The sequence below is a fragment of the Vulpes vulpes genome, chromosome 15, assembly GCF_048418805.1.
Source record: "Vulpes vulpes isolate BD-2025 chromosome 15, VulVul3, whole genome shotgun sequence".
Lineage (NCBI taxonomy): Eukaryota > Metazoa > Chordata > Mammalia > Carnivora > Canidae > Vulpes > Vulpes vulpes.
Window position 1 is genome coordinate 57,015,824 of NC_132794.1, and position 13,954 is coordinate 57,029,777.

Consider the following 13,954-nt stretch of genomic DNA (forward strand, 5'->3'; position numbering starts at 1 on the left):
AATAGTTGGATTATAAATTCCATTATTTTTCTAATCTAGTTTTAGAATAAGCACATATTCTTTGTGTAGTAATAAAAGTCACGTGAAAAATTCAGAAAATTAGTAATCTAGGTTTGCTTTGATAAACTTCTGGTAATTTTCAAAAATGTGTTTACCTCATTTTATCCCTACTCATAATGGACACAACAGTTATATTATAATATAATTTCATAGGACACACTTTTATTTCATACACATTGCATTTAAAAATTAGAAAAAGGAGTTCCCTGGGTGGCTCAGCAGTTTAGCGCCTGCCTTTGGCTCAGGTTATGATCCCAGAGTCCTGGGATCGAGTCCCACATCAGGCTCTTTGCATGGAGCTTGCTTCTCCTTCTGCCTGTGTCTCTGCCTCTTTCTCTCTCTGTGTGTCTCTCATGAATAAATTTAAAAAAAAACTTTAAAAAATTTTTTAAAAGTAGTTTACCTTCAAAATACTAAACTATGGAAATTATAAAGTAATTATATAAAAGTTGACTTTTAAAAAAAAGTTGACTTGTGTATATCTTAACATCTTTATCTTAAAAATCAAAATAGTCATTTTTAATTAGAACACACATGTAAAATTTAATCCCATGAAACAAAAGCAAAACATTTTTAATTACAACTAGCTTCTGAGTCTTTATATGTTTTAGTAACCAAAGCTGCCTATTCCTATAGATTACTGTATTTGACATGCAAAGTGAAAAAATTAAAATTATACTCTCTAGACTACATGTCTGAAATTATTTCTACTGTATCTGGCTTCTAAGTGGCATAAAATTAATGGTCTTACAAGCATAAAACAAATTAGTGAGAATTATTTGTTATTAATTTCATCATTACATGTACCATGTGTATTATCTGCATCTCAGCTTATAAATTCCCACCAAACTCACATTATCTTCAAAATATATTTACCATTTTAAATAATATCGTACCTCAAGAGCATGTTGTATTCTGTCTTTGTGTCTTCCAGCATGAGTGAGGTTACTGGCAACACTAGAAGTGGTAGTCTCACAAATCTGTTCACCCAAAAGACAATCTTCTGGTAAGACGGTTTCTGCCCAGAGTCGGCACACACCATCATGGCATGAAGTTAATAACACATTACAGACAGAACCTCTAATGACAAAGAGAAGTAAACAAAAGTTACTATGAATAGTAGTGCCATTAATTAATTAAAGGCTATTAATATCTGGTTCTCAGGTATAAAAATAACAGTACACAACTAACAGTATGACCAAGAGTAGTTACTTTTTCAGTCATGGTAACAGATTTTACACAGGCTATTTCACATTCTCACCAAACCCCATTTACTACCTGTTCATACTTGCAAGGTGGCAGGTTGAATAAAGGGCTGCAATCAGTTACCATAAAACAGAAACAACCTAGCAGTCACGGATACTTTGATTCATTAAAACTATGCCTTGAACAGCTCCATTAAATGACAGGTTATAATGCTTCCAATTGCTTAGAAATTACAGTGTATGGAGAAAGAGGTCAATCAAAGAGCTTAAAATCATACACAGTATCACTATGAAGGTGAACACCATAAAAACTTCCTTTCTTGACAAAGGAAACAGAAATGTATGATTGATCACACATATGCTGCTTGAAAACTAGCCTCTGGGGGAATATTAGTATCTTCTAAACAAACTAACTATACAGCAAAAGAAAACCTAATCGTGGCAGGTTATAGAATGACCATAATAAAAAGTCCGTTAAATGTAATTAAACTGCATGGCTTATGGCAGTACTTGTGTCATCTTGTGTCATCCTTATAATCTAAAATATTATAAACAGATAAACAAATGAGCATCTTCAAAATAAAACTGCAAGGAGAATATAATTTCAAACTATAAATCAATTTCCATGAAGTTAAAATAAGCAAAATGTTATAGCATCAAGCAGCTGAAGTGACTTAACTACTCATTATAGAACAAAAAAAACCATTCTCCCTTTAAAAAAAAATGTCTACATGGACTCTGACTCAGTCAAAAGTATTTTGCAAATGTTTTCAATAGACGCAAATAACTTAAGCAGAATAAGCTTTTTATTCAGATTCCAAAAATGAATGAATTTCCCATTTCCTGAGCACCTACCTCTATAATATGTGCTATATTTCCTATCCAGTGTAAATAGTTCACAGATGAAATAACCTTCTCTCAAAAATGAAGACAGATTTCTAAGCAAGTTTTTTTAGTAACTATATATATGATAAAGGAATCATTTGTATGAGCTGTTCTGCAGTTTTATTTAACCTTCTAAATACTTTTAAGAGTGCTGAACAATGAGGAAAAAAATTATAACAAATCCTTTGATGCTTGTATGTTAAGAAAAACCTGGCCATTTTATTATGATATGCTTTCCCACCACATGTATTTTTGATAGTTTATTACTATGTTTCATTTTCCTTCCATCTGTGCTTCCTGTTACTTGCAAACATTTCCTTCCTGGAATCTTTTACTACTGTTGCTATTACTAACAGTATTGCCTAACACAGCCTAAGCCCATACTATGTGCAAAGGCCTGCAGTAAATATTCACATGCACTAGCACAGTGAGTCTCACTACAACTCTCTGAGGTAGGTACCACTACCTACAGAGAAGAAAACTGAGGTATAGAGAACTTAAGAAACTTACGCAAGAGCTCACCAACCTAGTAACAACAGCAGGATTTGAATTCGGGCAGTTTACATCCAGAGCTTATGCTTTTCATTTCCACCAAGTCAATGCACTAAAAGTATCTTTGCTTTCATTATTTTTACAAATATATAAGTAAACAAACCAAAATTATAGTACATATTTGTCTAACCTGGGCATATACTTGCTAGTTTTCCTCCAAGAGAAACCTGCCACAGCTCGGGGATGTGCCAGATAAACAAAGGAAAACTGAGTAGACCCCTGTCTCCTTTTCACTTCATGATGATCCTGAGGTATAATTGAGGATTTCCAGCCAGTCATGGGATACCATACTTTCAAAAGACAATCATCCTGCAAAAATATATAAGTCAATAAAATTAATCTGAACATTACACAATTCAAAATGTGATTTGGAGAAACCTTAAAAATTAAGCTATCTGTAAAAACTAAAGTGTGAGTTTTATATAGCACAAACTTATGTGTAAAATGTTTATGACCTCAAAGAACACTACTCTTGAAAAATAAATGGACAGTTTTCTCATTATCAATTTCCTCTGCATAATGGTGGTTTACAAAGAGAGACTGAAGCCAAATTCTCTCATTTAAACATGTAGGGGTCACTGTAGGGAAGATTCTGAAACCAGATGCCCTTGGATAAGAAAGAAGCCATGTTATTAGTCACTGTTAACATTCTTTCCTTTTTTGAAGACACCTGTAAAGGTTAAACCAGTCCTTTTTAAATAGAAATGCTTCTTAGACTCTATGTCAGGAATCAGTATTCACAGGGAAAGTTTGCGAAGGGCCGGACAGTAAGGAAGTTATTAGGCTTTGTGGACCACATAGACTCTAACACAAATTCTCCTTTTTTCTTACAACCCTTTAAAAACATAAAAATCATAGTTTTCTGATCCCCACTTTAAATGAAGTGAAGGCACTCAGGTAGTTGTCAGGGATCACCTCTATGCCCACTTAAATAAGATACAAAAATAACAATAGGCACTAAGTTATCACTTAACTTAGTTCTATGAATTTTGTTAAAGGTCAAAATAATTTTATCTTATTTAATAGAAATCATTCTCTTTCTAGTGCTTTGTCCTCAATAGTGAATAGGGTCTTAAGAGAAATAATAAAATAACCATTCATGCAAAAATCTTACTCTATGAAACAAATTATTTATTCATGTAAAGTATGTATAGGTCCAAATATTAGACAAATATTAGACAAATATTTCTGTTTATCATCATCTCAGTACTCATTTTCAATTTATACTGCATAATGTATGTTTCCATTAAGGTCTCATTTATTTGGGTATTTTAATTTTATAGCAAATTTTTTTAAGTGCTTAGTCTGAGAAAACCACTTAACAGTGTACTACTCCAAGAACTTCTTCAACCTAGCATCATTTTCATCTAACCAAATTTACTGCACAACCTACAGCAGTGGTTTCAGGCCACATACCATAAAAACCACAGAGGCACCTCAGAGCCCCCTCAGCATTCGTAAAGAAAAAGCCGAGTGCTTCCATGAGCAGATGGCATGCTAGCTCCTTTCTCCCATCCCACTAGCAATCCCTCACTCAAACAGAACAGTTTTACTTTCATCTGTTACTGCCTAAAACTAAAACCACACAAAAGTGAATTACAAATCATTAACAGAAAGAGAACCAGAAAATTTCCAAATTGGGGGGAAAAAATAAAATAGTCTTTATTCATAAAATCCTAAGGAATCTAAAAAAAAAAAAAGACTTAGACCTGATAACATAAGACTAAAGACCAAAACTCAAACAGCAATTCTCTTTCTACATGTTAGCAATAATTGGAAATATAATTTGTTTAAATACCTTTTATTTTACATTAGGAAGATATCAAATTAGGCATAGGATATATATGCTAAAAAGTACAAAACACTGCTAAGAGAAAGAAAATCTAAATAAAAACAGAAACATACCATCTTCAGGGATTTGAAAAACAAATGTTACTGACCCAGTTCTTCCCAAACTGATCTATAAAAAGATTTAATGTGAACACAGCCAAAATCACAGCAAGCTTTTTGGCAGAAACTACCTTATTCTAAAATTTGTAGGACATCAAAGAAACAATACCACCAAAAAAATAGATTTTAAAGATTTTACTGAAAGAGAGAGCATTAGTGAGCAGGAGGAGAAGCAGAGAGAGGGGCACAAGCAGACTCTATGCCGAGCAGGGAGCCTGACATGGAGCTTGATCCCACGACTCTGAGATCATGACCTGAGCCAAAATCAAGGGTTGGATGCTCAAGTGACTGAGCAGGCACCCCGACCAAAAATATTTTTAAAGAAAAAACAAAGAGGACTCATCACACTACCCAATTTCAAAACTTACTATAAAGCAATGGAAAGTAGGAAAGATGGTGTCCGGGGCTTACCTCCTCTAATAGACATACCGAGGCAACAACTACATATACTGCAATTCTAAAAACAACTTGAAGACTAGCAGAACAGATCTTTCACAGCTAATCATATAGAAGGTCACAATGAAAAGTATAGGAAGGACAGAGACTTGGCTGGAAGAAGGAAGAAATGACTTTGAAGAAATAATAGCTGAAAACCTCCCTGACCTGGGGAAGGAAAACAGATATCCAGGCCCAGGAAGCAAAGAAAGTTGTGAACAAGATGAACTCAAGGAGGTCCACACGGAAACACATAACAATTAAAATGGCAAAAATTAAAGAGAGAATCATAAAAGCAGCAAAAGGCAATAGTTGCATACAAGAGAAACCTCAAAGGTTATCAGCTGCTGACCTAGCATAAACTTTGCAGACCGGAAGAAAGTGGCATGATATATTCAGAATGCCGAAAAGAAAAAACCTACAACCAAGAATATTCTACTAGGCAAGGTTATTCAGAATTAAGGAGAGATAAAAAAAACTTTCCCAGAGAAATAAAAGTTAAAAAAAGAGTTCATCACCACTGAATGAGCCTCACAAGAAGTACTGAGGAGAACTCCTTAAGTGGACAGAAAAGGCCATAATTAGAAGTAAGAAAATTATCAGGGCACCTGGGTGGCTCAGTCCATTCAGCATCTGACTCTTGGTTTTGGCTCAGGTCATGATCTCAGGGTTGTGAGACTGAGACCCAAGTTGGGCTCCATGCTGGGTATGGAACCTGATTGGGATTCTCTGTCTGTCTGTCTCTCTCTCTCCCTCACCACCCCTGCACTCTCTCACATGTGCTCTGTCAAAACAAAACAAAACAAAACAAAACAAAAACAAAAACCCAAAAACCTTGACAAGACAAAAAAAGGGCTTTACATAACAATAAAGGTTCCAGTCCAACAAGAAGATATAGCAATTATAAATGTCTAGGCACTCAATGCAAGAGCATCTAAATATATAAGGCAAATAGTAATAAACATAAATGGAGGAATTGACAGTAATACAGTAATAATAGAGAACTTAAATACCCCACTTGCATTAATGGATAGGTCATCCAGAATGAAAATCTCTAAGGAAACAGTGGCTTTGAATAGCACATTCAGATGGATTTAACATATATATACAGAACATTCCACCCAAAAACAGCAAAAATACACATCCCTTTCAAGTACACATGGGACATACTCCAAGATAGACAATAGGCCACAAAACAAGTTTTTAAATAAATTCGAGAAGACAGAAACCATATCAAGCATCTTTTTCTGATCACATTATGAACAATTATTAAAAGAAAAAAAAAAACACCTGAGGAAATAGACAGAATGGCAAAACAACATCCTATGGGTCAATGAATAAAACAGAGTTAATTTAAAAAATACATGGCAAGGGATCCCTGGGTGGCTCAGCGATTTAGTGCCTGCCTTCAGCCCGGGGCCTGATCCTGGGGTCCCAGGATCGAGTCCCGCGTCGGGCTCCCTGCATGGAGCCTGCTTCTCTCTCTGTCTGTGTCTCTGCCTCACACACTCTCTCTATCTCTATGTGTCTCTCATGAATAATTTTTTTAAAAAATCTTAAAAAAAAAAGACATGGTGATAATGAAAATGAAATACAATGGTCCAAAATCTGCAGGATGTAGCAAAAGTAGTTCTAAGAGAGAAGTTTAAAGAGATACAAGTGTACCTCAAGCAATAAACAAAATCTCAAATAAACAATCTAATCTTAACAACTAAAGAAACTAGAAGAAGAACAAAGCCCAAAATGAGTAGAGTAGAAGAAAGGAAATAATAGAGATCAGAGCTTAAACAAATAAAACAGAGACTAAAAAAGAATAGAAAAGATAAATTGAGACTAAGAGCTGGTTCACTGCTTCTCGGCCTTTTGGCTAAGATCAAGTGGAGACTAAGAGCTGGTTCTTTGAAAAGATAAACTTATTAAGCCTTTAGCCAGGCTAATCAATAAAAAAAGAGAGAGGACATAAAATCAGAAATGAAAAGAGAAATCACAATCAACATCACAGTAATATAAAAAAAATTACAGTTTACCACAAAGAAAACTATATGCCAACAAATTAAACAACCTGGAAAAAAATGGATAGATTCCTAGAAACATCATCTCCTAAGACTCATGAAGAAATGAAAAATCTGAACAGGCCAATTACTAGTAACAAAGCAGAACCGGTAATCAAAAAATCCTAATAAACAAAAGCTTAGTGCTAGGTGGCTTCACAGGTGAATTCTACCAAACATAAAATAAAGCTATATACAACTCTGTATTACAGAGCAATAAGCCTGATAAACACAGATGCAAAAATCCTCAACCAAATCTTAGCAAACCAATTCAAAAACAAATTAAAAGATCATTCACCAAAATCAAGTAGGAGTTATTCCAGGGATATAAGAATGATTCGATTTATGCAAATCAATCAACATGATACATTACACTAACAAAATGAAGGATAAGATTTCTAAGATCATCCCAATAGATGCAAAGAAAACATTTGAAAAATGCTAAAGACTCCACCAAAAACTATTAGAATAAATGAATTCAGTAAAATTGGAGAACACAAAATCAATATACAGAAATTTGTTGCATTTCTATATACTAATAACAAAATAGCAGAAAGAGAAACCAAGAAAATAATCCCATTTACAATTTCATCAAAAAGAATAAAAAACCTAGGAATAAATTAACCAAAAAGTTGAAAGACCTACACAATGAAAACTGTAAGACCCTGATGAAAGAAATCAAAGAAGATACAAATAAATGGAAAAATACATCATGTTCATACACTGGAAGACTATTGTATCTACAGTACCCAAAGCAAACTTTATCAAAATATCAATAGTATTTTTCACTGAACTAGAACCAAAGATCCTAAAATTTACATGGAACCACAAGACTGCGAATAGCCAAAGTAATCTTGAGAAAGTCTATAAATCTGTCAAGACTCACTGAACAGTACACTTAAAATACACATTTTATCTCCAGTGTATTTCAATAAAGTTAATTCTAATAAAGGAAATAACAGAACAAGATTTATATACAAGGATGTTTATTTTTAATAGCAAAAGAAAAATGAGAACTACTTAATGTTCATTAATAGTCATCTGGTTAAGTCAAAATATAATAACATTCATTCATATAATGGAAAATTATGTCACCTTTAAAAAGAATACACAGGGGCATCTGGGTGGCTCAGCAATTGAGTGTCTGCCTTTGGCTCAGGTCATGATCCCAGGGTTCTGGGATTGAGTCCCACATCACACTCCTAGCAGGGAACCTGCTTCTCCCTCTGCCTATGTCTCTACCTGTCTTTCTGTGTCTCTCATGAGTAAACAAAATCTTTAAAATAAATAAATAAAAGGAATACACATACATGTGTATTACACAGCAATCTATGATATACAAAGTGAAAAAATGACCGATTTAAAGAATATGACCTAATTTGCGTATGTATGTATATGCATGTGGTTTACAAAGACATCAAAAAGTCTGAAAGAATATATATTGAACAGAAAACAGTGACCTTTTTATTGTAAGTAGGACTATTTTGCAGGAGATTTTCATTTTCTCTGCATTCTTTTTATAATGAATACATATCATGTTTAAAAAATAAAGGTATTTCCATTTTAAGGAAGGAAAAAGGTTAAGAAGGCAACCCTTAAATAATCAAAACACTGAATCTAGGAACAGAGACGTGCTTTCAAGAGGAAGAAAAGCTTCTGGAATCATTTTGTAGGCTTCTCCTTTCCTTCCTGCCAAAATCACCCTCCTCAAAAATTCTTATCTGAGCCCTTAAAAAAAAAACAGTTTTTTACTGAAAAGCATAATCTTCTATTAAAAAAAAAAGTTTCTGAGGAAAATAGTATTTTATTTTTTGAAAGATTTTATTTGAGAGAGAGAAAAAGGGAGAGAATGTGAACAGGGGGAAGGAAAGAAAGGAGGAAAGAATCTCAAGGAATCTCTAGCAGACTCCATATAGAACAGAGCCCGATGCAGGGCTCGATCTCAGAACAACTGAGATCATGACATGAGCTAAAATCAAGAGTCAGAAAGATGCTTAACTGACTGAGCCATCCAGGGGCCCCAAGAAAACAGTATCTTAATTCATTTTCAAATTTTACAAAATAAACGTTATACAAAGTGATGAGATACAAACTTTATAAATGAATAATTTAAATAAATACAGCAAGCAAACTGAAGAAAACAATTCTTGAGTTGAAAATGTAATCAGGTACACCTTGTGGGGGGAATAAAGTTCTTTAACAAGACTTTAAAGCTCAGATAAAAAGTTAACATACTATTAAGTGCAAGAAAATTTAATTTACCACACTTAAAAAAATAGATCTTACCAGCAAAAGTGCTCAATGAACTGAAATATTAAAAATCCTGAAGGTAACTGAATCTGAGTCCCACAACACCTGAACCGAAATCCTGTCATATGTAGCAGAGGCGGAGGAAAATGCCTTCTAGTGGTAGATCACACAGTCACCATCTGTTTCATCAAGTCAGGCAAACTTGGCTTTATTAACAGAAGCAGAACAGATTGTGGAGGGGGGGAAATGCCAACATTACAAAGTTAGTTTCTGTTCTTTTCTCAAGAAGACCTTAATTAGACATGGTATCTTCTCAAAAATATGAGGAAATAAGCTTTTTAAACCTGTGAAGCATTTTATTAATTTCCAAAGTATCCTTACCAGTAAGGCACTCTTATCTTTCCATTTGAATTACAGGACACTTAGCTCTTAGAAGAACTGGAGAATTTAATGCAAGGAAAGCATGACTAATACTTGGGGAAAAATACTCAATAGTCAATTGCTAAGGCTATTGTAATAAAAATTCAAAGAAAAGATACTGAGCATTATGGAACATGCAAACAGAATCGCCTTCAAGGAGCTTAAAATCTAGATGTCCCATTTAAGAGGATGTGCTTTTAGTCTTATTACTCAGTTGTTTTTAAAGTACAAAGGCATCTTTTGAATTCATCAGAGATGAGAGTTCAAATTCAGTAGATGTTCAAATAACAAATACTAATCATCTTACATGGGTCATTAATAGTTTTTAATGTATCACATGACCCTGTCAAAAGACCATACATCCTAAAATAGTCTTGAAGTTCAACAAGTCGTGACACACAGCTGAGGCAAATATGACACACTGAGTAAGCAAAGAGAGAGAACCAGATACATTAAGATTATATGAAGAACTATTCCAAAAAATAAAAGATGAAGGAAAATTTATTCTATGAAGGCAGCAGCATTATCCAACAGAAAACCAGATAAAGACAATACAAAAAAAGAAAACTACAGGCCAACATCTCTGATGAAAACAGATGCAAAAATATTCAACAAAATATTAGCAAACTAATCAAAGAATACATTTTTAAAAATCACCCCAATCAAGTGGGATTTATCCCAGGGATGCAAGGGTGGTTCAATATTCACAAATTAATGTGATACATCACATTAACAAGAGAAAGGATAAAAACCATATGATACTCTTACTAGATGAACAAAAAGGCATTTGACAATGTACAACACCCATTCATGATAAAAACCCTTCAAAGGTCTAGAGGGAACATACCTCAACAAAATAAAGACTGTATTTGAAAAACCACAATTAACATCATACTCTGGTGAAAAACTGAGAGATCTTCCTCTAAGATCAGGAGCAAGACAAGGATGTCCACTCTCACTTTTACTCAACATAATACTATAAGTCCTAGCCACAGCAATCAGAGAAGAAAAAGAAATAAAAGGTATCCAAATTGGTAAGAAAGAAGTAAAATTTTCACTATTTGCAGATGACATGATACTATCTACGAAATAAGAGTCTACAAAAATAAAAACTAGAACTGATAAATGGATTCAGTAAAATCACAGTATACAAAATTAATATGCAGAAATCTGTTGGTTTCCATATACTACTAATGAGGTAGCAGAAAGGGAAATTGAGAAAATAATACCATTTACAATTGCACCAAAAAGAATAAAATACATATAAACTTAACCACGGAGGTGAAATGTCTATACTCTAAAAATTATAAAACACTGATAAAAAAAATCTGAAGGTGACACAAACTAATGGAAAGATATTTAATGCTCATGATTGGAAGAGTTAATGTTGGTAAAATGTCGATAATATCCAAAGCAATCTACAGATTTAATGTTATACCTATCAAAATACCAACAACATTTTTCACAGAACTAGAACAAATAATCCTAACATTTGCATGGAACCATAAGAGACCCTAAATAGCCAAAGCAATCTTGAAAAAGAAGAAAGCTGGAGGAATCACAACCTCAGGATATACTACAAAGGTTAATTAATCAAACCAATATGGTATTGAGACAAAAACAGATATATAGAAAAAAGGAAAAGAATGGGGAGCTTAGAAGTAAACCCATACTTATATGGTCAAATTAACCTATGACAAAGGAGGCAAGAATATACAATGGAAAAAAAGACCATCTTTTCAATAAACACTGCTAGAAAAATTGGATAGCTACATGCAAAAAATAAAACCGAACTGCTTTCTTGCATCATACACAAAAATAAACTCAAAATGGATTAAAGAGTTAAATGTGAGACCTGAAAACATAAAACTTTTGGAAGAAAACAGGCAGAAATTTCTTTGACATCAGTCATAGAAACCTTTTCTAGACCTGTCTCCTGAGGCAAGGGAAACAAAAGCAAAAATTAAACTATTGGGACTATGCCAAAATAAAAAGCTTTTGCACAGTGAATGAAACCATCAACAAACAAAAAAGGCAACCTACTGAATGATACACGCAAATGACAGATCTGATAAGGGGTTAATATCCAAAACATATAAAGAACTTATAAAACTCCAAACATAAAAAAAATAATCCAATTTAAAAATGGGCAGAGGAAGTGCACATTTTTCAAAGGAAGACATACAGATGGCCAACAGACATACGGAAAAAAAAACGTTCATCACTAATCATCAGGAAATGTAAATCAAAACCACAATGAGATATCACTTTACACCTGTCAAAATGGCTAAAATCAAAAACACAAAAAATAACAAGTGTTGGTGAGGACGTGGAGAAAAAGGAACTCTCATGCACTGTTGGTGGGAATGCAAATAGGTACAGCCACTGTGGATAACAGTATGCAGATTCCTGAAAAAACTTAAATATAGAATCACCACATAATCCAGTAATCCCACTGATGGGCATTTACCCAAGAAAAAACACTAATTTGAAAAGATAAATGCACCCCCTATATTTACCACAAGATTATTTAGAATTGTCAAGATACAGAAGGAACCTAAAAGTCCGTCAATAGATAAGTGGATAAAGAAGATATGGTGAACATGTATACACCCAGAGGAATATTACTCACCATAAAAAAGAGTGAAATATTGACATTTGCAAGAACAGAGATGGACCAAGAGAGTAAAATGCTAAAGGAAATAAGTCAGTTAGAGAAAGACAAATACCACATGATTTCCCTCACATGTGGAATTTAAGAAACAAAACAAAGAAAAGAAAAAAAAAGAAAAACAAACAGACTTAATACAGAGAACTAGTGGTTGCCAGAGGGGAGGTGGGTGGGGAAATGAGTATAACAGGTAAAAGAAATTTCAAGTCTGCTTATTAGGATGAGCATTGAGTAATGCATAGAATTGTTGAATCACTGTATTGTATACCTGAAATCAACATAACCATGTGCTAATAATACTTCAATTAAAAAAAAAAAAAAGAATATAGGGATGCCTGGGTGGCTCAGCAGTTCAGCTTCTGCCTTCAGTTCAGGGTGTGATCCTGTGGTCCCAGGATTGAGTCCCACATCGGGCTCCCCGTGGGGAACCTGCTTCTCCCTCTGCCTGTGTCTCTGCCTCTCTCTCTCTCTCTCTCTCTCTGCATCTCTCATGAATAAATAAATAAAATCTTTTAAAAAATGAATATATGAGGGAAATCAACTACAAAAGAAGAAGCTACAAAACGAACAACACTTTTTATGAGTAATTTTAACAGTTCATTTGTCTCATTTAGAGGAGAAGGGTGGGCATCTTATAATTTGTATTAAAGTACTATTCTGAATTCAATCCAATTACATGGATTTTAGCATATTTTTTAGAAGAATTATATTTCATTTGGTCATGTCCAGATACAGACCTGTTAAAGAGCTAAACTGTACGCTGAGCAAATTCAGTATCTTTAAGTCTGTCTCAGACTTAAAATCAAAATTAGTCTGTAACATATAAATGAATAATGATGTGCTAGTAACTGCTTACATACTACAGAATGGTCACATGACTCATTCATACAAACGTTTAGTGAATGCAGGCAGGCACTATATGAACTGCTGCAGATATAGTTGGAACAAGGGAAGGAAGAGATAGAGACAACAAAATATCTTTCCTAGTTGCACAAAGATTATACTCTAGAAGACAACAGTAAATAAAGATACAAATTATTGTTTTAATACAATTATGATAAGTGCCACAAATGAAAAAGCATACTGTATGTCCTTGGGAGGTTTGACTTTGGGAGGTTTCCTTAAAGAAGTGGTATTTTGGGGCAGCCCAGGTGGCTCAGCGGTTTAGCACCACTTCAGCCCAGGGCCTGATCCTGGGGTGCCAGGATCAAGTCCCACGTCGGGCTCCCTGCATGGAGTCTCCTTCTCCCTCTGCCTGTGTCTCTGCCTCTCTCTCTCTGTCAATCTCTCTCTCTCTCTCTCTCATGAATAAATAAATAAAATCTTTTTTTTTTTTAAAAAAAAGCGATATTTCAACGGAGAGCTGAAAGATACCATAGATGGCCAAGCAAAGAATAGAGAAGGATGCTTCCCCAGAGAGCACAGAAAAGCCTGAAAGCAATAGAGAATTTGGCACATTCAAGGCTTTAAAAACC

General features: G+C 34.1%; 1 protein-coding gene across 4 annotated transcripts in view; it reads right to left on the reverse strand.

The window, feature by feature from the left end:
• Positions 1–13,954, reverse strand: part of DMXL2 (Dmx like 2) — a 157,319-nt gene that overhangs the window by 89,231 nt on the left and 54,134 nt on the right. For all 4 annotated transcript variants that reach the window (XM_072738518.1, XM_072738517.1, XM_072738521.1 and 1 more), the window contains exons 7-8: positions 2,833–3,011; positions 957–1,140 (exon numbers count right to left, since the gene is read on the reverse strand). In XM_072738518.1, coding sequence (XP_072594619.1) covers positions 957–1,140; positions 2,833–3,011 — 363 coding nt within the window. The remainder of the gene's footprint in view (positions 1–956; positions 1,141–2,832; positions 3,012–13,954) is intronic.